The sequence below is a fragment of the Podarcis liolepis genome (assembly GCF_965112155.1).
Source record: "Podarcis liolepis genome assembly, chromosome: 2".
In the NCBI taxonomy this organism is placed as follows: Eukaryota; Metazoa; Chordata; class Lepidosauria; order Squamata; family Lacertidae; genus Podarcis; species Podarcis liolepis.
In genome coordinates, this window is record NC_139555.1 from 92,358,410 (window position 1) to 92,384,666 (window position 26,257).

At 40.4% G+C, this 26,257-nt stretch overlaps 1 protein-coding gene across 3 annotated transcripts; it reads left to right on the plus strand.

The window, feature by feature from the left end:
• Nucleotides 1-25,491, plus strand: CRBN (cereblon). 3 transcript variants are annotated; one of them, XM_083492916.1, is made up of 11 exons: nucleotides 1-276; nucleotides 8,394-8,506; nucleotides 9,255-9,457; nucleotides 9,681-9,830; nucleotides 11,619-11,781; nucleotides 16,216-16,278; nucleotides 17,669-17,753; nucleotides 19,589-19,704; nucleotides 20,342-20,406; nucleotides 21,237-21,368; nucleotides 22,280-25,491. In XM_083492916.1, the coding sequence occupies exons 1-11, from the start codon at nucleotides 210-212 to the stop codon at nucleotides 22,458-22,460; spliced, it is 1,338 nt and encodes a 445-aa protein (XP_083349042.1). In that variant the 5' UTR covers nucleotides 1-209; the 3' UTR covers nucleotides 22,461-25,491. The 3 variants fall into 3 exon arrangements, with proteins under 3 accessions (XP_083349042.1, XP_083349043.1, XP_083349044.1); XM_083492917.1 differs by having other exon boundaries at nucleotides 139-276; nucleotides 8,397-8,506; XM_083492918.1 differs by lacking the exon at nucleotides 1-276 and adding an exon at nucleotides 1,354-1,646.
• Nucleotides 25,492-26,257: the final 766 nt, after the last annotated feature.

Consider the following 26,257-nt stretch of genomic DNA (forward strand, 5'->3'; position numbering starts at 1 on the left):
AAGCGGGGATTGCTGTTTGGGAGCAATTTCTGCAAATGCTGTTGGGGAGCATTTCTGAGGAAGCAGCAGCAGCAAGGAAGGTGCAGCGCTCCCTCAGGTCGCTAGAAGCCGCTGCCGCCCCCGCCGGATTCGCAGCTCCCTTGCAAGGGCCGCCTCCTCTCCCTCCCTCCTCGCGGCGCCTTCCCAGGCTCCTCTCCGGGTAAACAGCGATGGCCGCAGACGAAGGAGGCGGAGAACAGGATAACAACATGGGGAACCACTTGCAGCTCATTCCCGGTAATGGTCGCTCCCGGCGCGCGGCGCGGGCCGGCCCTTCAAGGGTGGGCGGCGGGGGAGGCAGAAGGGCGTGCGAAGTCTCCTGAGGTATTTGGGTGGGGGGCGGCGGCGCCTAGTGCGTGGCAAAAAGAAATGGGGCGCTACTGGGGGTGGGGGCAATAAGACTCGGGCAAGGTAAAAGCCACTGGCTCCGAAGAGCTTCCTGGAGGAGGAGTGGGGTGGGGTCAGGGGGCCGGGGGTTTGTGACAGTTGGGGTGTGTTTAAAGAGGTTTGTGGGGAAGAGAGGAAGGAAATAGGGGAGTGGGTGTATCGGAAGCAAAGGAATTGGGAAGGGGGGATTCTTAAGGAAACCGCAGCGCTAGGGCTTTTAGGAACTGGAGTTGCTTTGGGAGAGGGCAAGGCATGGGTGAGAGCTGGCAGTTTCAGGAATTGGGGGAGGGAAAATGTGTGTGGTGTACTGGGGGTGGGGTGGGGAAGAGGTGGTGCCGAGACCCAGATAATATGGGGTACTGGAGCCCTTGGCGTAGGCAGTGGGTGTGGGGACAGGGACTGGGATGGGTGGCCTTAAGTTGGAAAAGTGGGGTGTGTCTGGAGTAGGGCAAGAGAGGAGCTGACACAATCCAAAGGCAAGGAAGGGTGAGACTGCGTTGGGAGGAATTAGCAGCCCGCTGCCATCTGCCTGCATAAAGCTGGAGGAGCATCTGGAACCACTCCTGCCTGCTCCTTAAGCAACACAGCAAACAGGTGGACATATGTGTGGGTTTTTTATCACAGGAGGATGCAAGGACTTTTCCAGTTAGGTTTCTGCCTCTCTCCGGTGCCACTAAAGGCATAGGAGTTGTGTGAGGGAACCAAGGCTGCAATCCTTGGTTCCAAAGATGAGTGCGAAGATGGAGATGGTGACCTGAAGGAACAGAAAGGGAAAAGTGCAAGTGCGGGTGCTGGGATGTTGTTGTGGACAGAAAAGGGAAGGGTAGGGAATTGTGGTCTTGAGAGAGTATTGGAGCCTGGAACTTGAGGTAGGACAGAGAACTGAAGTGTTAAGGGAGGGTAGGGGAAATCTTCCAGGGTCACAGATTAAGAAGAGTCTGGAGTAATAGTGAGGTATCATATTTTGGCGAGGAAACAATAAAGGCAGGAAGATGGATGGGTATTTGTGACATTGGGTGGTGAGGGATCTGGCGTTTGGAATGGAGTCAGGGGGGAAATATTGTATGACTGGGGCAGAAAGAGAATAAGCAACATGGTACTGGAAAGCTGGTGGAGGTGAGAACCAAGAACAAGAATAAGAATCAAAAGCAGCAGACTGAGACATAGGCCATTAGGATTTAAGGAACTGGAACAAGGGGGGAAATGTGTATGGGCTTGTGGTAAGTATTCACAAATCTGCTGCTACTATATAAACATTGTGCTGTAACAGTTCAGATTTGTAAAGTAGGAGTATTAAAATTTGCTTTTCTTTGTCAAACAGTAGTCAGCCAAATGTCCCCAAGTGATTGTGATATCTGTCCCCTGTGTGTCGTCAGGGGTATAAGGCTAAGAAGTAAACCTTACACAAAATCCAGAGTGGAGTCCCTAAGATAGTTGGATGGCACCTTGTATGCCTACTTTTGGCAACTCATGCAGCCAAGCTGGTGCCAGACATACTGTTCTGCTTCCCCCCATCAATGAGGCTGAGTAGGGGGTCTTGTCATTTGGGTAGCCCAGGACCTCCACACACACTTCCCAGGCTTGTGCTCCAGGGAGGTCACTTCTGCGCTATCACAACGATTTGACTTCACACTTGGAGGTGCACTCCATTTTCTCCCAAAACAGATGGATGCCATTGATGTATCTCCAGCCGGTCACTCACTCTGAATTGTGAGGTGTTGTTTTAAGCTGCCATAACTAATCTCTGTGATGTTGTCTGTCAATGGGGAATGGGGGGAAAGATTGATGATATATGCTAAGGAGTGGTTCACAATAGTTTTTAAAATTACTATTTATCATTTACAAAGCACCCAAAATGTTCTAGGTACTATACAGTGGTACCTCGGGTTACAAACATTTTGGGTTACAAACTTCACTAACCTAGAAGTAGTACCTCGGGTTGAGAACTTTGCCCCAGGATGAGAACGGAGGCCCTATTAGCGAAAGTGTGCCTCAGGTTAAGAACGGTTTCGGGTTAAGAACGGACCTCCAGAACGAATTAAGTTTGTAACCTGAGGTACCACTATACAGAGATTTAGGAACAAGAGTCCTGGCCTGCGAACTTTCACTTTAATAGATTCAGTAAAAAAGGAATAGGGAGGGAAAGAGAAACAAGAAAATGAATACTGTATGCTGTTTCTTGAAGTTAAGTTACATAATTGTTCTTCTAGTGACCAGCTGAAATGGCTGCTGAGGAGATTGTTCTGTGATGAAAGAGAAAGTGTCATATGAGCAAAAGAGGTGCCATAAATTTGGCTGTGATGAATACAGGGTTTTCTGTAGTCAATATAAATTTTGATTCTGTTAAAAAACAAAACCACAAACAACTAAAAGCCCAAATTGTTTAAAATATGTCTGTAGGAGGCCATATATATTTTATCTGAATAGCTTTCAGTTGGATGTGCTGTAGTGGTAAGAGAAGGTAGCTTAGGGAAACAATTACTGGTTTACTTTGATAAGAGAAGACTCAAAGGGCTATCTACATTAGATCTGTGTTCCATTTACTAATCCTTTACTATTATATGTGCACAATTTTGTGGTCATAAGACTGGTGGTTCCGTCACCCGAAGCAATTCAATTCAGGCAGCCTCTGTTAGGAGGGCAGAGCCGAATTTCTGCGTGTTTCAAACTGAAAAATAAGAAAAGGGGAAAATTTCTGGCCACTTCTAATTGGAAAAAATAGACCATTATCTCTTTTCTTTTTGTGAAGATTAGTAGAAAACTACTCTTTGACACTCACACTATGTCATCTGTGATGGGGCTAGCTACTGACCATAGGCTATTTGCTGTTTTGCAGGGCCTACCAGATTTCAGCTGAACACTGTACCCCATTTGTACAATGTCATACCATGTAGAGGGGTGACAGCTGTGTCTTTTTGATGATGCCTCAATTATAAGCATCTGCTCACCTCAGACTTTATATTTTTCATTTTTGTTTAAAGGGTTTTTACTTCGCCACACGTTATTGATCGTTAGCAGTAAAGTAAGCATTTCCATTTTAAAAAAAATCAAGACAGGTCTAACTGCCTTCTGCTAAGTTTTTTGGCATGCATAATTAGTTATGAGGTGTCAAGCACAGTCAGATTCAATACATAGTTCACAATAAAATTATTTTCTTCATTGGGTTTAGGTTAGAAATCAAAACGATTCCTTGTTTATTAAGAACAGAATGATTCCTTACTACGTGTTAAAAACAAGTTAGCAATAGTAGTATATTATTCTATTGAATGAGTTGCATTTCCTGAAAAGCTTTCACTTGGAATATACTTCAGAGAGGAAATGAACAAGGTGAGCAGCTGGGCATATTGGAATGGTTGCAAGAAAGTAAAGGTGGAAAGGAAATGAAGGGAGGAAACAGCATACTTTGCTTAGTCGTGTGCAATAGGCTGGTTGCATGGATACTGTGGTAGGTGTTATCCTTAAAGAATGAAACTGAAAGGAAAGATTGTGACTAAACCTGCTTTTCCAGCTGTTTTCTTGTAATACGTTGGCTGCAAGTTAATATGTAGAATTGATATTAATAAGACTTCTTAGTATTAGTCTAGTGTTCAGGGAGGAATGCTCAGTTTACATACTATTTGCATATGGAAAAATTGGTTGCTTTTGCATAAGACTGTGGCAACTTGGGTTCAGTATGTAATTTGACTTTATTCTTTGAACCATTTGTATTGAGCAATTAGACTATTTTTGGCTACTGGCACCCTTGGCATTGTGAACTTTGCTTTTCTCCTGCTCTCTGCTTATAGTGCAACTTAATTTAGAAGTTGGGTAACCATCTCTATAGATTTTGTTGCACTATCATCAAAGAGCAGGAAGAAAGCAAACTTCACCATGCCATGGATGCCAGTAGCCAAACAAAGTTTAATAGATAACATGGGAGATTCAGCCTTAGAGCAGATGATTTAATTAGAGCAGTAGTACCAGCGTTTTGGGATCTACTACCTGTGACCTGGGATCCACTTTCAAGCCCAACCAGATGCAAGTGGTTGTTTAGCTGTTTTTCAATATAGTACATTTCTGTTCTTGCCTAAAACACACACAAGAGTTTTAACAGTTTTGCTGGTTCTACCTGAGGTTGGTACATAACCCACTGCTATGAGCCTTCAGAACCTTTCTCCAACCATTCAGTATGCTGTCCTGTGTTGTAGAAATGTACAAAGACTGTGACTGTGCCCTTTCTGTAAAACTGCGACTCTCAAAAGTGTCAGACTCATAATTACTGTTCCCCAGTTATCCAAAGGAGAACTTCAGTATCACAAGACTATTGACAAATGAACTTCTTAATCCATATCCTGCAGAATATAAATGTTTCAAATATAAATAAAATATGTTGTTTTGCACAACAGCAAACCATACTGTACTGTGTTACCTGAAACACTAACAAATTGGTCCTGGCATAAACCTCTGTGGTGAACTCTTATTTTTTGCTGCAACATTTAACACAGCTATCCCTCTGGAAATTATTTTGGATGTTTACCTTAATTTAATATATCTTAAAATATGTGTGTAATTTCACTTCCATCTTAAGATGATAGAAGGCAAGATGTGTGGTGTCTTCATCCACCTGTATTTTGTCTTGCATCTGAGAAAGATAGGCTAAAGTGATGGTTTTTTTCCATTGTGCCACTGCAGTAAGATGAGTCATCGCTCTTCACAGGCTTTAGGCTCTTTCAGCCAAAATGCAGCACAGTTAGGCTGCCAGTTCTTTTCGTGTTAAAATAAGTGAAAATGAGAAACAGAAGAGCACTTAGCATGAGGTGGTCTTCAGAATGAAACACGACCTTATGCTAAAAGTAAATGGCAGCACATTTTAAAGGTTGCATCCACCATTTGATCAAGCTTCAAAGGGAAGCTTTACAATGGAATGTAGATAAAATTGCCTTCTGCAAATGGGCCTTTAAAAAAAATTATTGAAAGGTGACATAACCTGATAAAGTATTTATGAAATGTGAAAATTGGTGATGAGCTACTCTGTGTTCAAACAGCATAGAAAATATGAGACCAGCATTTTAAGATTTCAGAAGCAAAATTAAGTACAATGGTACGTCGGGTTACATATGCTTCAGGTTACATTCGCTTCAGGTTACAGACTCCGCTAACCCGGAAATATTGCTTCAGGTTAAGAACTTTGCTTCAGGATGAGAACAGAAATTGTGCTCCGGCGGCGCGGCAGCAGCAGGAGGCCCCATTAGCTAAAGTGGTGCTTCAGGTTAAGAATAGTTTCAGGTTAAGTACGGACCTCTGGAATGAATTAAGTACTTAACCCAAGGTACCACGGTATGTGGCTATAGTTGCTTCTGCAACAGCAGTGCAGGGAAAGAAGTGTCATTTTGACTCTTAAAATTTCAACACAGTAAATTTTAATTTACCTTGTGTGTTGAATGTGTCATGGTATGCCAATATTGTACATATTGATAAAATGGTGTAGGAATGTCATGGCAAGGTAGAATCATTCATCATCCTCGTGGTCTAGATCAAGGTTAGCTAATGTGGTGTCCCTTATACATTGTTGGACTTCCTGCATCACCTATAGTCAGGGATGATAGGAGTTTCAATCCAGCATTATCCGGACATTGCCATATTGACTACCCTTGATCCTAGGCGTCTCTTGGAGTTTGGGGGCTGAGCTGTGCTCACCATGGTGACTTGTAGCTTGACCTACATTCTGGAGAGCAATGATTGCTGTTTCAATGGGGTGAACAGACCTACACTTTATGACTTAGCTTTCTACAGCTTAGTAAAAAAATGCCACCCATGTTTTATGATGCACTCCTACTGCTCCACACTGTGTTTCACTCTCCATCTGGCCTTTTCCTATTATGGACTGTAGTTTTTGTGAAATAATTTGCCTGTTCACCTAACAGCTGAGCAGCTGTGTATTTTTAAATGTAATTGTGCGGAGGGATTGTTTCCTTCAGGTTAATTTGCCATAACCCAGGGGATTAGAATGGAGGTAGCAACAAGAATCACAACTAAACAAGCCCTTCAAATTAAATTCTGGCCAAAGAAGAAATATATATTTTTTTTCAGTTTGTCTTCCCATCATCTGATGTATGGTTGATGGGCAGAAAGGGATGTTGGAATGCCCTGCCTAAGAAAGTGTACTTGGCCCCATAGTTTAGTTTTTGTCTGAGGTTTTCTAAACTGTGCATGGAATCGCCATGAGCAGAGGAGGCTCCCTGCTCCAGATCTTTACCATCAGATTAATTGAAGGTGGTAATGATGACATAGTGGAGAGGTTTGGCAGCACACCTGTGTCTCCATGTTTACCTGTTAGTAGAACTAACACCAGAATTGGGTTAGAGAGCTAGTATGGAAAGGAAAAATGTTAATGCACCCTACTGATTTAGAGGCTACAAATCAGGTGCAAAGATTATGGTTTACGTTATCTATGGTATTGAGGGTATTCTGTTTGTTGTTTGTTTGTGTTTTTTTAAAAAAAGGGACATACAATTACAAGAAACACTGGGAATGTTTGCTAAAGTGGCATTAGAATATTAAAGAAGCATGAAAAGATGCAAATCATCATAGATTTCTGCTCTACAGTAATTCATGAATGGGTGTGAGTGCCTTGACTACTCAGCTAGAGCTAGCCCAAGACTGCGGAACAAACTAGATGTGCTTCTTATAATGCAGTTTGGCATTTCATAGCTACGTTTTGTTTAACAAATAGGTCAACTGGATATTCTGATTGGACCATGATGGAAGCAAATGATTAAATCCTCTCCAAACCACCACCCACAGGCAACATTCCAAATCTTGTATGTCCCTTGTGCCAGCAACATGTTAAACAAAGAACAGCCGTACAAAACGAAACTGCACAATAAAATTCATGTCTAGTTTGGCCCAGAACATCTTTCCATATCCATCTTATTTACCTGATGCATTCTGATTTTTTATCAGAATCTCAAAAAATTAACCTGCATGGTTAGCATTTTTCTAATGGAGGTACCGTAAAAACTAAAGTGGTGTGGTTAATAAAGTACCATTACAACAAAGTGATTTTGAAAGTGAGATATTGCTGTGAGAAATGTCTAATTTGTTTTAGGCGTCCAGTTGCTACCCCTCCCAGTTTGGTGTCACCTGCAAATTGGATGAGCATCCCCTCAATTCCTTCATCCAAATCGTTTATAAAGACTTTGAACAACAGGCCTAGGAAAGAACCTTGGGGCATTCCACTTGTCCTTTTTCTCCGGGATAATGAGAAACCATTAGTGATCACTCTTTGCTAGCTGCAACTCTACCTAACAGTAACCTCATCCAGCCCACATTTTACCACCCTCTTCAAAAATATCACTGGTGACTTTGTCACAAGCATTTTGCATATTAGCCTTTTGAGTCTGTCATGCAGAGATCCATATTGTTTTTGTAGAGCTCAGTACATAGAGCTTCTGTTCTGTTTCGTGGGTTGGGTTGGATGCAGACTTTTCTCTCACTGTTTGCTGAAGAAACCAGGATCCTATGGGCTTCCTGTGGATTGAAGAAGCTCAGTGATCTTCCCCCCACTACCACTTGCCTCACTTCTGCAAAGGGTTGCCCAACCCTCTAGAACAGTTTTTGTGGGCACGGAGTGAAGAGGAACTTAAGGGACCATATATCCCAATGGCAAAGCATATATTTTATGTGCACAAGAAAGTATTGTAGAGTAATTCCTGGGCATTTATTTAACAAAACTTGAAAAGACATTTATTTAAGTTGGACACTTGTTTCTAGGTAGTGTAAATGATATTTGGCTAGTCCATATAAGGCAACAGCTTATATTATATTATAATTTCTCACAATACATTGCAAGTGATGGACTTTCACCATCATTTTTTTCGGAAATATTTCCCTGATATCAACTATTTTAGGCAATTTAATACTTGTGGTACTTTATTTTTTTGACACCTTGTTTTTTGTTTTTCAAAAAACTTTCTTGGACTTTTTAGCAGAGAGTGAGGAAGAAGATGACGTTGACATGGAAGTTGAAGATCAAGACAGCAAGGAGACTGAAAAGCCAAACATCATTAATTTTGATACTAGCCTGCCAACTTCACATGTGGTATGTGTGTCATATTGTTGCTCTTTCCTCAGCATGTGTGTTCCATGTTGGAAAGTTAGAGTCCCAGGGACTATGTATATGGAACCATCAAAAACCATCTTCCACTCCCAAAGAGATTTTACTTTTTCCTGTGACTTCCAATTTTACCTCATGGTAGTAGCAAGAAAGTGAACCTAAATCCAGTCATGTTCTCCTACTAGAGCAACTTTTTGCCTCATCCTGTTATGGAAAAATATCTTCTTATAGGGCTGTGCACTCACTTCCAGTTAGCACTATAGTCACATTGCCTAGTATACAGGGGTTTAGTTCCAATGGTTGCACGTAGCCAAAATTACCTTTTCTTTAGCCGGCAAGGAAGAAGGAGACTTCCCTGTGTGTCCACCTCCTCTCCTTACTTCATATGCCAGTGATCACCAGGCAGAAGGGAGGAGGAGGGAGGGAGACAGAGAGACACAAAGGCAGAAGAAAAAGGCTGGAATGGATCTGGAACAGAGGTGCAGCCAAGCATGTACGATTGAAATTGCATATGTTAAATATGTTAAATATGTAGAAGATGAGGCTCAATTGTACTGCAAGCATGGGAAACACTAGTGGCTATTTTTGTTTTTCTTAGGGTTCTGTAGATCTAGTCCATTCATCCTAAAGCTCTGTTGTCTTTAATTTTTGCGTTTATAAACTGTGAATGATTCCAAGAACCCTCCCACTGAATTGCGACTTCTAACTGCTTTTTATTTCTTATTTTGGAAAGTATTTAGGATCTGATATGGAAGAGTTTCATGGAAGGACTGTCCATGATGATGACAGTTGTCAGACTATTCCAGTCCTACCCCATCTGATGGTAATGTTGATTCCTGGACAAACACTGCCTCTTCAGCTCTTTAGTCCCCAAGAGGTTAGCATGGTGCGGAATTTAATACAGAAAGACAGAACCTTTGCTGTTCTTGCATACAGGTAAATTAGTAAATAGATTTGCAGTTATGTGAAATTTATGCCATATCTGTAATGGAGAATGTTATGGACTATTGCATTATTGTTTCGTGTTGTTACACTCATTTCCTGAAAATCCCGAGCCGCTTGGGGGCTGAGGGGGAAACTGAAGATTCTTGATGAAGAGGTAATTCTGAAACAAGCTTACAGTAGCTTTTCCTGATATGTTGGTTTTTCTTCTTCTTAGTAACGTACTTGAAAGAGAAGCACATTTTGGAACGACAGCAGAAATTTATGCCTATCGAGAAGCACAAGAGTATGGAATTGAAACAGTCAAAGTAAAAGCAGTGGGAAGGCAGAGGTTTAAGGTTCTTGAAATAAGGACTCAATCAGATGGGTAAGGAAATAAGGAATATGTGGCAATGTTGAACAGGGGAACCTGTTTATATCTGGCAAAATTCAACAATCTTGCCAGTCTTAAATTTTCTCAAAATTCTCTCTTCACAGTTTGGTGTTGCTTAGAGAAATAGGTGGGATGTCTAAGTAATGAGTAATAATACCTTTTATGTGTACAGGTGTATGGTATGAAGCCACTTCCTTGCCATGTAAATATGATTTTGGCGGTGTCATACTGTTAACTAATCCAGGGTGTTTGATGGTGTGCTACATAAATGCGCACCTTTAAAATTATGGATTATTTCTTTATGAAGCAGTGCATTTATTCTCTTCAGCGGTTCTGAAAACTATCGCTACTTTTGTGGCACAACTGATATTTATTACTCCCTTTGTCCCTCAACATCAGAGACCTAGCAGAGGATGAACAATAATAAAATATTTATGTTGAATAGATAATGACTCCTTTACAGAAAACAGCATCATAAATACCAATAGTTAATGCAGAAATAACATTTAAAACTGTCTTTAACTTTTAAAAAACAAACTCCTAACTAAAAGTTCTTCCAATTCTAAGATTATTATTTTTTAATTAAATTTCTATACCGCCATTCTTACGAAGATCACAGGGCACTTTACAATATATATAAACCCAACAGTTTAAAAGGCCATAGATTGTTGAATAAGCCAAAGGCCTGGGAGAAGAGGAAATTTTTTCCTGACCAACTATGCAGAAGGTTGGGAAAGGGGGGCTGTTTCCTGTCCTTTGCTAGATGGGGGTTTCTGAGATTTTTTTTTAAAGACTTGTTTTCCTGACAGGGGGTGGTGGTGTTGACCTTCCATAACTTGCTACCCTAAGAACCCTCAGCAACTTTTAAATTTGGGGGGTTTCATCTCAAAAAAACAAAAGCCTGGGTTCTCCCCCCCCCAAAAAATCCCACTTTTTTCTTAACCTTCTGAAAAGGAAGCACTAGGTAAAATATATGATTAAGGTCTCTGTCTGTTTTGCAGAAATCTGTGTGTATAGAATGAAAAAGATTTAAATACGTGTTTCCCTCGTAATAAATTCATAATCCTTACTTGGAATGTAGCAATTTGAACACAAGATGGCGGCACACATTAATGTCAGAAACTATATGTGTTATGGGAATGTTTTTTAAACGGTGGTATTCAAAGAGTAGACCTGTTAAGTTAATGGATGTGACTAACTTAGGTTCATTAATTACAGTGGGTCTACTCTGAGTTGGACTTGGTTGCCTACATCTCTATAAGATTGTTCTCTTCTGTAGTGGTGGCATGGTTTTGTAACCATTCTACACTGGGAGAGATCAAAGGCATCTGGAAAAAAGAGGAATATTGAGGAATAAAGTTCTTTGTCTAGACCTGTCTTATGTCTTACATGTTTTTCAACTAAAATTTTTGTGATGATTGGATATTACCTGTGGAATGTCAGCTGAATAACACATATCGGGAGGAGACAAGTTTCGCGATGGCAGCAAGCTTTGCTTAAGACTTGGAACTTGTTTGGTTTTAATATCTTTGCCCATTTTAAAAGAACACACTTATATTCAGGAGCACATCTATTGACCCTTGGGGTTTAACTAGCACTGGGGAAAATGCAACCAAATAAGTATCCATCATAGGCTGCAAAGTAAAATGTGGAACTGAGATTTTTTAAATCCATTAAAATTTATGGGAAATTTATTTTCCCCCAGATGTCTTATTGATGTAGCTAAAGGGGCTGAGTAAATAGACAGACAGTTTTCATACCTATGTGAAATCTCTTTATCAGAATACAGCAGGCAAAGGTGCAAATCCTCCCTGAGCGAGTTCTGCCTTCAACTATGTCAGCAGTGCAGCTGGAGTCCTGCAGCAGATGCCACATATTTCCTTCCTCCAAGCCTGCAGCATGGCAGGATCAACATATACATCAATGGCGGCAGAAATATCAAAAGGTCAGAAGCTAATGGTATTTTTATTTTTTACGTTTTTGGTATGACATTTCAAAAATCAATATAAATTCCATCTGTGTGTCTCTCCTTTTATAGAAAGACGTGTGAAATGGGACGGTGCCTGTCAACCCCCTGCTGCCGCAGATTATTTGTGTGACTTATCAGTTCACCACAATGGGCAGCTGCACATTTTATTTTAGACAAGTTATAATTGGTTCCAATTATCTTTTGGCTACTCATTTGAAGGAAATGTCTTTTTTGTGTGTGTGTAAGGAAAGGATAGTGTGTGTGGGGAGACTAATTTGAGAGGCTTAAGTCAAAATGTGTGTTAAGCTATATTCTGTAGGTTTCATGCCTTATGGAAATGGAACAGATTGTGACACATTCCATGTGTCTTTAGAGGAATAATGCAGGATTAGTTCCGGCTTTCTTTCCTATCTTATATACAGTGGTACCTCAGTTTAAGAACAGCCCTGTTTACAAACTATTCCGTATATGAACTCTGCAAAACTGGAAGTAGTGTCCTGGTTTTCAAACTTTACCTCGGTCTAAGAATGGAACCCAAACAGTGGAAGGGGACTGGTAGCAGGAGGCCTCATTAGGGAAAGCGCGCCTCGGTTTAAGAACGGTTTTGGTTTAAGAACGGACTTCCGGAACAGATTAAGTTTGTGAACCAAGGTACCACTGTATATTCTCGAGGTGTGGGTGCTTATGTTGCCAAAATAGGTAAAAAGGTAAAGGACCCCTGGATGGTTAAGTCCAGTCAAAGGTGACTATGGGGTTGCGGTGCTCATCTGGCTTTCAGGCCGAGGGAGCCGGTGTTTGTCCAGACAGCTTTCCGAGTCATGTGGCCAGCATAACGAAACCGCTTCCGGTGCACTAACTGCGCACAAGGAGGAAGTGTTTGCATGCTTGAGGAAGCCCCAAGGTTTGGTGAAGTACAACAAATATTGTGGAACTTGTTACAAGAACATCCTAGGAGAATTGTGCATGCTCATTTGGGCAGAAAATGAAAACTGAGGGTGGGTAAATGACGTACAGTGGAACCTCAGGTTATGTACCGTCCTCCTTATGAACACTTTGGTTAACAAGCTCCGCTAACCTGGAAGTAGTTGCTCCTGGTTGCAAACTTTGCCCCGGGATGTGAGCAGAAGTCGCGCAGCAGCAGGAGGAGGCCCCATTAGCGAAAGTGTGCCTCATGTTAAGAACGGTTTCGGGTTAAGAATGGACTTCAGGAACAAATTAAGTTCGTAACCAGAGGTACCACTGCATCCTGAAAAACAGGTGGAACCACGAGCAGGAACACACCGCACTGGAAAACTTGTTTGCAGGTTTCCCTTTTTCTAATTGTATGGAAAAAAGTGTGGACTGGGGCTGGATCTAGACACATCAAAGAAGCATTTCAGTTTAAAGCGTTAATTTAAACAGGGAAAGCAGGTAGAGAAAAACGGGGCTCCACGTTGCCATCTGGTGGCACAATGTTATATCGCACACACAACGCATATAAATCTGTTTCTCTGCCAGTCTAGCTGAGTCCTAAGTCAGATTGGTTGATGGCTGGAAACTTTTTACTTTTAATCCGTAAGAACATAAGAAATGCACTGATAGTTTAAGCTAAAGATGCATATAGGGCAGCACTCTGTTCTCATAGTGGCCAACCGGATGCCCAAATGTAGCCAGAGGTGCAAGTTCAGGTGCTTGGCGCAGAAGTCTGGGACCCTGTTCATCAGAGCAGCCCCAAAACATGTCTTCTTCCCTTTCCAAGTGACTTGCCTGGAAAAAGAGGGCTTTCAATCTCTCAGAAGAAACCTGCAGGAACCTGAAGAGTACTAGATGAAGAAGAGCACAAACTAATGCCCCAGCCTTGTTCAGATAGTGTTTTGGGTCAAATCTTCCAGTTGCTCAACATTATCCATGTAAACAGAATTCACTGAGATGCTCTTGCTGTGGTGGCTATGTGCTGTGCAGTTCTTTTTCATTTGAAGATGAGCCCTATCCTGTTATACCCAAATAGTTTTCCTCAGGCTTAACGCCATAACTTTTCCTGACCTTAATGGTCATGCATGTTCAAGCCTTAGCAAGTTCCTGGCAGTTTTGTTGCCACTCTCCATAGTAAAGTACTTAAATGAGAAGTTTTGAAGTAACTATTCAATTGGGTGCAATTCAGACTAGTGAACTGAAGGGGAAATTGGTATGAAGACTTCTGATTCTTCATCAGAGGAAGGTGGATTCCCTCACTTCTAGCTCCAGTTACACTTCTAGGTTTGAATTCACTGCAACAGGTGTGTGCCATTTTATTTATTTTTGGCATTTTGTGACCGCGTGGTTCTTCCATTTATCAGTCATACATCTGTTTAAGCTCTCTCAAGTTCCAATTGATCTCTTTACACCTCTTATAGACACATAGTTCCTACTGCCTAGTTATTTGCCTGGCTAAGCTGCTTTCTGGAGTTCTCTATTCTGCCCTTATCTATTGCTAGCCAGGCCATTCCCAAATTTGCGTCACTCTCGGTCTCAAGCAATCACATCCTTCTTATTAAAGGAATATTTTTTATATTAATCTTCACTTCTTTGGATACCTGCTGTGATAGCCTCTTTCAATGCAGAGCACAGGTCTGTTTATCATAAATGCAATTATTCCCACAAGCACTAGTTTAACAAAACTTTTTTTTTCAAAGTCTCGGAATAATCTCCCAACACCAGACTTCTTCAGCGCCTGTGTAAAGTCACTCACATTTCCTCTCTTGGTATTAATTTGCTAGCTTTGGGGAAAGGTAGAATGTGTGGTTCATCCATGTAGCACTATTAACAAAGACTCCACATCTCACCCTCAAAATAAAACTTGCAGAAAATAGTGTTAGCTATTTGAACCATTGCTTAGAGTAAATCTGATGTCTTTAAAAAGTCCTTAAGTGGACGCTTATAACTATGGTCCCTAATTTTGGAGGTAACTTAAAATGACCGTTATATCTTCAAGGAATATTGTTAGCTTTCCTCTTCTCTTTTGAGATCTCTTGGATCCCTTTTACCTTTTCTTGAGGCTTAGCTCCCCCCCCCCCATGCTGTGTTTCAGCTAATAACTGGAATGTATACATGAGTTTTGCAGCTTCCTGATATATGCAGCAGCGTAGACACAGCTTCACTTAACCCAAGCCGTTTGAAGAGCTTTTCTGTGCGATTGCAGCAGCTTGGACCTCATAAATGCAAACAGACCAAGGTTGCTTTCACACAGATGAGAATGCCTTGTATTCCAAACTCATTTTGGCCTGCATCATTCACACAGTGGTGTGCTGTGAAAAACAAGAAGGAAATAGATGTGTTTATATCGGTTGTATTCTGTTGTGGCTTTGTACGAAGCAACTCATACGAAGGAAGCATTCCATTTTTGCTTATTTCCCCCTACCTACTACCCATTTACAGTCCCTGAAAAGTTGTTCCAGAAGTGGGCATAGTTTGAATAATGGCCCAGAGGTTTGTAGAAGGTAGAACTGGGCAATATATCAATATATTGTCCAGTACTGGTTTGAAGTCCTCTACTGTGATATCAGTTTCATAATTTTTGACCTGCCAATATATTGCGAATCATGATGCATGTATGTGTGCTCTGCAAAAATGACAATGTGGGAACAACCGTGAAGCCACTCTATGCCTCTACATAGCTCCATCCTTATTTCAGACATTGTATATTGTGAAGTTTAGTTGGTGGTATAGCATGATGTTGAAAACCAGATATCACCCAGCCCTAGTAGGAGGATTGGCCAAAATTGCATGTCCCACCTTGCCTCACTTATTTACTTTTTAATCACATTTTGATATACCCATAGATTTTACTTTATTAGTTTAATCTGTAATTGATGATGATTATGTCTTTAAAGAGTGAGAGTTGTGCAGGAACTTTCAGGGCTAAAAAACCCTTCAGTAGCAATTCAGTGGTTCCAAAGTGTACCCTCACAGAAGTAAAAACAGGGTTAAAATGTTTACTTCTGTGAGGGTATACTTTGGAACCATTGAATTGCTAGGCAGCACGGTCTGAAAAGCAGTTGCAGTAGGCTATTTGGATTTTAAGTAATGTTTCACTATTGGGGTTGGTGTGAATAAAATCAACTTAAACTGCAATATTTGGAATTATCACAGTAGAAATATCAACCTGATGTCTCCGAATTAAAAAAGTATTGGAAACTATGTTTAAAGATATAAATAAAGGGGATCAAGCACATTTCTTTCTACTCACCAGGGTTTTCTCAGGTTCACAAGGTGTGTTTTGTACCTTGATCGTAACATAGTGAAACAAATAATTATGCTAATAGAGCATGCATGGGGAGGGAAGATTTGCTTGATGAAATATTTATAGAAGTGTTCTCTTTCCTCTAGTAACTGAAGAATATCATTTATTACTTAGCAGTAAGGGTAAATATCTATATCTGTTTTGTCTTGCAGCGCAAATTCCACTGTGCTAGTCTGACTTCCTGGCCGTCTTGGTTGTATTCCTTATATGATGCTGTAAGTATTAATAAGGTCTTGCTCTTGGTTTTATCTCTCAATCTGGCATGTTCTTTCTGCCTCCGAGAGAACAAACCTATGTTTTAAAATGGCAGCTAACCAGTGAAATGCTACTATGTATTAGATATCTGACCTTCTGTCAGATATTGCCAAGGAAACACAAGTTGCTGTCTCAGCAAGATCGCTGCCCCCACGGCCTATACCTAAACAGCATTGACAGGTTCAACCACCTCTCGACCAGCATGCAATCGTCTTGGTCGAGACTAACAAGAGTGGGAACCTCTGGACTGTACAAGTTCTACAAGGGATAGATATAGTCTGCCAATTCACACTGGAATCCACCCTGCAATCAGGAATGACAAAGTGGCAGGAGCCAGGAGTTTGGTGAAGAAGAAACTGGGTCATAGGCTAATTCAGCAGCAGGATTACGTGGTTTTATTATGCCCTACATCTGCCATCCAACACACTTTCACCAAGGCGTGTCTAAGACTATCAACTGATAAGATTGGTGATTGCTAAATGGATTGTATCCAAGGATGACTCCTTTCCATGAGTGGAAACCCCATGGTGAAATCACTGGGTACCACTCATAACGTTTTAATATGTCACAGTTCCCTCAACCCTTACAGAGAGCTAATTGGTTGGCATACATATGTTTAGAACAAGAAAGGTGTACTATGTGCCCATCTTGCCCATGGATAAAACAGTATGATTCAGGGGGTCACCAAGCTTTTTGAAGTAGTGGGGACATTTTGAATTTTGAAAAAGGGCTGGGGGTGCCAAGCACAAAATGGCTGCCACAGAGGGGCATGGCAATAACGCAGAATTAATGAGACAACCATGCCTGAAAACCTTATTGTTACCATGGGAATTCAGCTATGTCCTACAACCTGATTGTGGAGAAAACACACACACACACACACACACACACACACAGAGAGAGAGAGAGAGAGAGAGAGAGAGAGAGAGAGAGAGATGCTGTTGCTATCTAACAACAGGAAGCATTCCTTGGTACCATGAAAAGTACACAAAGTAGCCATACACATCTTATTCCATAGAAGCAGGTACCTGCACATTTTGCTCCATAACTTTATTTCTAGGAGGCCTAAATTCTTTTTGGAAATGAAAGCTCAGAGATTTGGGCACCACTGTAAGACTTCAGCTGTGCCATGGCTTAACACCAAGCTGAAATTCATAGAAGTGTGAATTAGACATTGATACGTGTGTGGATTTCAGCTTGGTGTTAAGAAGCTGCACCTTTTTTAATAAAACTTTACTGCGGAAGATATAGCCAGATACACTTTCTCTACTTTAGTCTTCATTCTTTTTTTTCTTTTTTTTAAGAAAAAGGAGTTTGTATGTTTAAATTAGGTTTTTCTTCCAACACAAGGAAACCTTGATGGAAAGAGTCAAGCAGCAGCTGCATGAGTGGGATGAAAATCTTAAAGATGAATCGCTTCCATCAAATCCAATAGGTACTCTTAATAAATAACTTTTCCTTGAAAATTGTTCTTGTTTGTTTATGCACTTTAATTGATAGAAGAAAAAGTTGCATTTGCCTAGCAAAGTAGGCTCTGATCAATGAAAGCTCATGGCCGCATTAAGACACTACACATTTTCCAGTTCTCCATGGTATAGGGGATTGGCCATGAATAGTGTGTATTCAAGACAATAAGATTCAATTCACATCCCAGTTTGGCATTTAAAAACAACAACCTGATTTCAGTTCACAGTGATTCAGACATTGCCTAATTTGGAAAATTTAAACTTTATGTTTTCACATGCAGGTTTTTTTTAAAATCTAGCTTTTCTCTGTTTGACAAACTTGGATAGAGTTTGTGGGCATAATGGCCCTTCCTGGATGGATAAAGCCGGTTAAACCCTAGGGTTTTAGTTTGTGCTGGGCACCTTTTTATACACACACGCACAGACACAGAGAGAGAGAGAGAGAGCATTTCGGAAAGCATTTACTCGCCCTAGCCTATTGTTCTGTGGGAAATTTGCCTAAAAGGAATACAACAGAGAGGTATCCCTAGCTAAGAACTCTGCCAAATTTTGGAAAGATGTATAGTGGGTTCTTAGCAGTAGACACCATTTTAAAGTTGATTTTGTGGGGAGAACTTCCCTTCCTGTGGTTTGGTGGGCAGCAATTTTATCTTGAAAATGGCATGCATAACAGGTGCTCCTAGAAAAGTCACCTGCTAATTTTCAAATGGAGAGACTAGGAAGTTATGAATAGTGAAGGGAACAGCTTCAAACCCATTTTCTGCTCAGTTGACACCAACATAGCAGAAAACTATAGAAAGTAAGTGCAAAGCTAGTTTGACAGACGTGAATGTGGGCATGTGGCATAGCAGCAGCAGGACTTGAATGTCCAGCATTTGTCCAAGCAGGGACTGCTAGGAGGGCTATTAAAAGAGAATGGAATAGGCACTAACTAATTTCTTCCTGATTAGAGGCTAGACGGTTCCAAAAAACAAACAAAAATACCCCTCCCTTCTCTCTCTCCACCCTGACATTTTCCTTATCTGGCTAGCTTTGGGAGAAAGATTTCACTTTTGACAAGCACATTGTTTCCAGTATTTATTTTACGAATCTCAATGCATAAAAGGCTTTGAAGATTCCTGCTTTATTTCAGAGTGCTTTGGCAAGACCCTATTTTGGTTCAGACAAATTGCAAATCTTTGGCTCAAGCTTCAGGACTTGTCTGGATCTAACACACACCCCTGTTCCCTCTGTACCTTTTAGAGTTGTCCGCTTTAAATAGCACATAAGCTTCCTTCCCAACATTGCAGATTTTTGGTGTGAAGGCCACAAAAAACGACTTATATGTGGTCATTGTCAAGTAATAGACAATATAGATTGCTACTATCACATGTAACCCCAGCACCACATCAGGCATCAAACAGAAACTTCCATTACTATACAAGTGAGCGGCTCATATTTATAAGAAAATGGATTAACTATGTGGTTTAACATTGCCTTTGCTCTTTGCCTTGCTTTACAGTTTGCATAATGCAGCCTGAGAGAGTTGCATTAAAAAAGCAATGTTGTCACCTTTCTGATTTTTTTTCCTTTCTAATGCTATATGTAGTGCATTTTTTAAAGATCATAGTCCGTATGCATCTCCTAAAAAGCATGTGGCAGAAATTGCCACTTCGTTTATTCCAGTTGAGCTGATGCCAAAAAAAGATTGCTGGTAGATTATGATTGATTCCTTGTAATAGTTATGCACTGATTAACTGGAAATTATAATGTGCTGTGTGTCTGCTTGACCTTCTTTTAAATATATGAAATTGAATTTCTTCAGATTTTTCATACAGAGTTGCTGCTTGTCTGCCCATTGATGATGCGCTGCGAATTCAGCTGCTTAAAATTGGTAGTGCTGTTCAGCGATTACGATGTGAACTTGATATAATGAACAAAGTAAGTGTACTGAACTCCTTACAAGGTCTTGAAATTGTTCTCTTGCTTACCTGGGAGCAAGTTCCCAGTTAAGACTTTTGAGTAGACACAAGGCTATCAAAAGCTACTAGTTACAATGGCTATAGGCTGCCTGCCAGATCGGATACAGCATGCTCTCTACTATAGACACTTGGACACAACAATGGTTGAGTGCTATTGCACTTATGCCCTGCTTTTGAACTTCTCATTGTCATCTGGTTTGCCGCTTGTGGAAAATGGGATGTGGAATGATGATGGCCAGAGGGACAGTCAAGGAGAGAGACATTGGTGGCTCTGTTCCATCACTGGGTCTAGAGTGTTTCCAATTTTGCGAGTCTTAGATCTTTACAACTTTCAATAAGGTTGTTGTCAACCTTATTACATTTAATGTGTCAGTCTCTTCATTGCTGCCACAGAAAAAGAGTTTCAGGAAGCAGTTATGAAAACTTCTTAAAGGAAAATAAGGTTCCAAGTGGTCTCCTTTTTAAGAAAAGTTACTGGATTAAATCTGCTTTGCTTGCAATTTAAAGTATTTAAACAAAATGTTTTGTGGATCTTCCGTTCTGTTAGTTAAAAAGTGTTAGTTTCCCCATTTATGTTTGCTTTATTGCTTTTGTAGTGTACGTCTCTCTGCTGTAAGCATTGTCAAGACACAGAAATAACTACTAAAAATGAAATATTCAGGTGAGTTTGCAAAGGGCTTACACTGTAGAAATTGCTTTGAAATAAATACCCTCTTAGCTTCTAAACTGCATTTTAACAATTATACATTTTATTATTTTAGCAAGCAATTTGTAAAGATTGCATTTTAGGTGGAGAATAATCCCAAAACAAATATAATCTCTCTCTCTCTCTCTCTATATATATATATATGTATATGAGACTACAAATTATATATATATATATATATATGAATGAATGAGAGACTACAAATGTTTGGCTCTAAGTGGATCTCACTGATACATGTGAAAATCACTGAGAGTGCTCGTGTTCTCTTATAGAAAAACTTTATTCTGCTGCTGAGAAATTTTCACAGAAACATGTTAAGGCAATGAACCAATATGTGGTTGTTGGCCAGATTGTTGAAGCAGGTAACAAAATGTTTTGGGGCAGAGTGTTTCTTGAAATGCCATCCCTTGACCTCAGATAGTCTTGGCTGGTCTCCCCCTTACTATCTATCTATCTTTCTATGTATTTTTATATTATTATTATTATTCCTATATACTACTGTATCATAAGAATATATTACAGCTGTTTACAATATAAAAACATAAAACCAAATAACAACATAATAAAAAAGTAACAAATTAAAACAAAAAACATTAAAAAGATAGACCAATTTATTTATTTAAAAAAATTATAACATTCACCTACAATTCCATGTTTCTGTGATCTCCCCCCCATGATGAATATTAATGTTATTTCAAAACAGTAATATTCCCATGTCTAATTTCTCACCAGCCACCAGTATCTTGAGTTTTCGAAGTTGACTTTTAAAAATTTGTTTCTTGCAGTTTATCTCTTGGTGGGCCTATGGCTGCATATGTAAATCCTCATGGATTTGTGCACGAGACGCTTACTGTGTACAAAGCTTGCAACTTGAATCTGACTGGCAGATCTTCCACAGAGCACAGCTGGTTTCCTGGGTAATAAAATGCCTCTCATTAACGCTAGTAGGTTTGGGTATTAATATGCTGTTTGAATGCTTTTGCTTTTTACTGTATTGGTGTATACCTCATACATAGCGTATACCCCAAGAACTAGTAAAATAAAGAGTTCCTGGGAGGTGCCAAAAAAACCAAGCCCCCAGAATATTGAGCGTTGGGCAGGTGGGAGGGACAGACAGCCAAGACACCTTATTCAGGTGTGCAATATATTTCTTCCTTATCCATCACAAAGCTCCTTGTGGCTCAAGCATTTCTTTTAATTTGTACTCACCATTCCTGCATGCAGATAATGATTTTTTAACAACTTCAGGGCATAGAAAACAGATATTCCTGCTGCTGTTCTGGTCCAAATGCAAACTGGATTATTGCTTGTTTGGAAATACTCTCATAAGCATTACCCGTTAGGGAAAGGTTTCTAGCCTAAACATCTGAATAACCTCTAAGCAAATTTGTTAACTCATATTCTAGAAGCCACCCATATAATTTTAGTTCATGCCCTTAAATTGGTTGGATTCTGCCAGTACTTGCTGAAGTACTATACAGTCGTACCTTGGTTTTCGAACAGCTTACTTCTCGAACGTTTCGGCTTCCGAACGCTGCAAACCCGGAAGTGACTGTACCGGTTTACAAACTTATTTTTGGAAGCCAAATGTCTCACGGGGCTTCCGCAGTTTCTGATTAGCTGCAGGCTGCATTCAGAAGCCACGCTTTGGTTTTCGAATGTTTTGAAAGTCGGACGGACTTCCAGAACGGATTCAGTTCGACTTCCAAGGTATGACTGTGGTGGCTTTGCTACTCTGAGCTCCAAGTGACAGTAAGGGCTATTGCAAGTAGTGATTTATGAGATATGTCCTGCTCAAAAAGGCTAATACGATGCTGTCCACTCCTAGGTATGCATGGACTATAGCCGAGTGCAGAATCTGCGGAAGCCACATAGGCTGGAAGTTTACTTCAACAAAGAAGGATATGTCACCTCAAAAGTTCTGGGGATTGACCCGTTCTGCCCTGCTGCCAAGGATTCCAGAAACAGAGGATGAATCTGGTAAAAGATCACTGTTGCTTTGCCTGTGATCAGATAACCTTACCTTGGATGAATTAGCAGTCAGTGTCTTCTTTAAAAAAATAATCAAAAAATCTGCAAAGTGCTGCATCTTATGTCTGATTATCTAAAAGGATCTGTTCGCCTGAGCTTTGTGCAGATAAAAGTACTGTTGCTTCCAAAGGCCCTGAAAAAAATGACATTTTAAGATTGAGACTTCTGGAGGAAGAAGTACCAAATGTACAACGGAGATGAGAAAAAAAGCAGTCCCCCCCCCCCCCCGATTATTTCATAAACACTGAAACAGACAGCTCAGACTTAGATTTGCCCTGTAATAATGCAAGAAGACTCATACTATCGGTGGGAAGATAAAACTGTGGAGGAGGAATGAAGACTGAGTGTAACTCAACTTGTGGATAATGAACAGGTATAAGATATTGCCCACTGTTCTATTTGCCTGTAGAATGTTGTGAATTTATAAGAAGCCCTGGTTTTTTAACTGTGTGAAATAAGCTTACAGGTATTAGTGTTTGCTTGAATAAGCCTTAAAAGAGGACAAGGCCCAAACCTCCTATAGGGGTTCATGTGATGACAGTAGGTCCCTCGTCACAAAGTGGTTGCTGGCAGAAGCCTGATGCTGAAAGGACTATTATATGCAATTCCTTCGTTTTAAAAAAATCCCTATAGAATTGTTTTGTTGTATCACCTTTAGCTGATTTTGCTCCATTTGGCATGTTCTGACTGATATTTTTTTAAAAAAACGAAAACATAAGTTATTCATGAAAATGTTTAGGACTGCGATAAAGTGTAATTTTCTTCGTTAATATCTTCCGTCTACCATATTGCGATTGTGTATCTTTTTTACATGTCTAAGATTCTGTGGGGTCCTTGGCAGTGCCGTTTCTTTTGGCATTGGTAAGTTGCAGCTGTCTGTCAAAAGTCTGAAAGGGTGTAATTCACTTATAACTTGCTCTTTAGAACAGGAACGAATGCTTCCCATTTGAGCAAGTTGGTTTTTAGGAGACATGTATGGGTTATTGAAATGGGGGCTAAAAACCGCAAAAAAGGTGTTTGTGTGTGTGTGTGTGTGTGTGTGTTTTGCCTTGTTTTCTTAGAATGCACTTTGGCAATGAAAGTCTGCAGATGGCAGACTTATTTTACATATATTGGTATTCCCCACCCCTCCCCAAGTCCATTTTTGTCACTGCACTTCTTCAGAATATATTGTTAGAGATCTCGTTAAGGGTGGCTAGGTATCTTGTTGAAGTAACAGCATTACTGATTTTATAAGAACCAATGTATTTATCTGTGGAGGGAGATAATGGCTTTAAAAAAAGCAAGCCCCCAAGTTTAGTGATCCTGCCATGGCTTCCGTCACTCCGCTGCTGAAAGCTTATTTTGCTGGCAATAAACGGCATTAGACACAGAAAGGGTGTTAGGAACTCAGTGTGCTTGATAGATAGGAACAAGCAACTCTGTAATTCAGGGTTGCTTCCTTGAAGTCTTCTACCTCTGTAGTACTATGTTGTTTTTTTATTTCTCATTCCGGTCACAACTGAACGATCACCTTTATTTCGTGCTGCAGCACTGTCTCTCCGCTGAGCTGTGAAAAGCAATAGTAACTAAAACCTCATTTTGGACAGAGATGTAGGTCGTTGTGTTAAGAGAGAGCATTTTAGCTTTTTATTTTCTCCAAAAGGAGCTTGTATAGGATTGCAATATTAAAACATTAATGTGAAAGCACAGGATTGTGATGACTGGCCTGTACTAAAACGAGTCAGGATACTAGAGAGCTTTCTCCTAAGTGGGAAAAATGTTGGAGCCTCTGTTTTTTTGTTTTTAAAGAGGCTGGAGTTTTCATTGCCATCAGTGGGATTTGCGGGTGGCAAGAATTTTGAAGGGGGGGGAAAGCCTCTGTTTTGAATGGTGGTGGGACATGACCATTTGCGAAGCTGGCATGTGGGTAAGGGGTGCGTATGTGTGGATTTTGAACCTTTGCTAACAATAGTGTAATGCTAATATGACTTCTACATGTTAAAATCTCATTCTTCCATCTCTTATGTGATGAATGCTCACTGTAGCCAGTGCCCCATTGCAAGACCTCTCTCTACATGCTGCTACCATCTCTTCACCTCCTAAGCATGATGAGATCAAGAGCAGGTCTGAGGTTCCAACACTTCTCTTACCCACCATTGTAAGAGGGGATAATGTTTTCTTCTTCTTCTTCTTCTTCTTCTTCTTCTTCTTCTTCTTCTTCTTCTTCTTCTTCTTCCTCCTCCTCCTCCTCCTCCTCCTCCTCCTCCGCTTCCTCTTCCTCTTCCTCCTCCTCCTCCTCCTTGAACAGATCACTTTTACTACCTCTTCCCCACCATCACCCCAACCATATTATAGAACAAACTTTTCTATCTTGCACAGTGTCATAGGATCAGGGAGGTCCCACGTTTTCAGTGAACCAATACGTTTGTTAAATTGCACAGATCCTGTACATGCAGATGATACAAACCAGGACCTGTTCCTGATCTTGCTGTACATAGAGGTGAGGCAGCAGAAGCACTGCCCACATCTTTTATTAATATCAACTATGTTTGTGTGCAAGCCAGCTTCTAATAAACAGAGGTTGTGTAACAGCAGTGTTTGATGAACTGATGTCAATATATTTTACTGGCTTTTGTTATGCAGTTGCCGCAGAAGAAGACAGAGTAGTTACACAAGACGTCAGCAAGCTTAAAATTTGCCCATTGGGTGGAAATGTGTGTAAACACGGGGCGGGGGGAGTTGATTTTTTTTAAAAAGGGGAAAGCATTATAGTGAGATCAACGAGAAATAAATACTCCACTAATTTCATTTAATGTTGACTTGTTTCTGCCTTCTGCCCCAGTCTGTGTAATGGGTTTGATATTATCAAGCTCATAACATTTTCTAGCTTATAAACTAGTGTGATTTCAAGTAACTGCTAAAACCGTATATTCTGGTGTTGTGCAACTGGATGTTGTACCTCAATGAAAAATTCTTTATGTAGATTATATGCTTTCTGGTTCCAGTATAAAACCAATAATGCTTCTCTGTGTTGGCTTGGTTTTTCCTGTGCTCGTATATTGTGGGTTTTATGTCAAACAACTGGAGAAAATGAAAACTCTCAGGGAGTTAAAGTCTATTATATCTTCATGTTGAAACAGATTATAAAAATGTCAGAATCGGTATTTCCATCTGAGCACTAAATATTAGATAATTGCTTTTATCAAAAACATCCCTGCTGTGCAAACCTATACATGTCTACTCAGAAATAAGCCCCACTGAATTCAGTGGGACTTTATTCCCAGATACGTGTGTGTTAAATTGCAGCCTTAGGCATTACACATTGAAATTAGCATGTCATAAGTTAGATCCATCAATTTTAGTGCATCTACTCTGACTGAAATTTCGTTGAATTAACACCCTTACTGTTTAAAAGGTTTTTCTAAAATCAATATAGATCTTATTACAGATCTCACATCTTTATTTTCACACACAAATAGCTATACAAAACATTTTTTTCTTGTTACCGGTTATGTGGAAGTGCATTTCAATTTTCATGCGAAGCCTTTTTAGTAGTGCTGTTTCTATTCAGAGAACAATTCTTCGTCCATCCAGTGGTGGTTTTTGCCTGACTGTTGTTAAAACTGCTCTATGAAAGCTGCAGTAGGGAAAGCACGCTGTGCTTGTAGCTGCTCCTTTGTTTGCCTTTGGGAAGAATAAACTAGCAGCTAGCCTTGAGAGGTAGAAAAGGAGAATCCCCAGTACAGTCAATGACCCATTTGCACTAGGGTTAGGTTCCTGGCCCGTGTGTCAC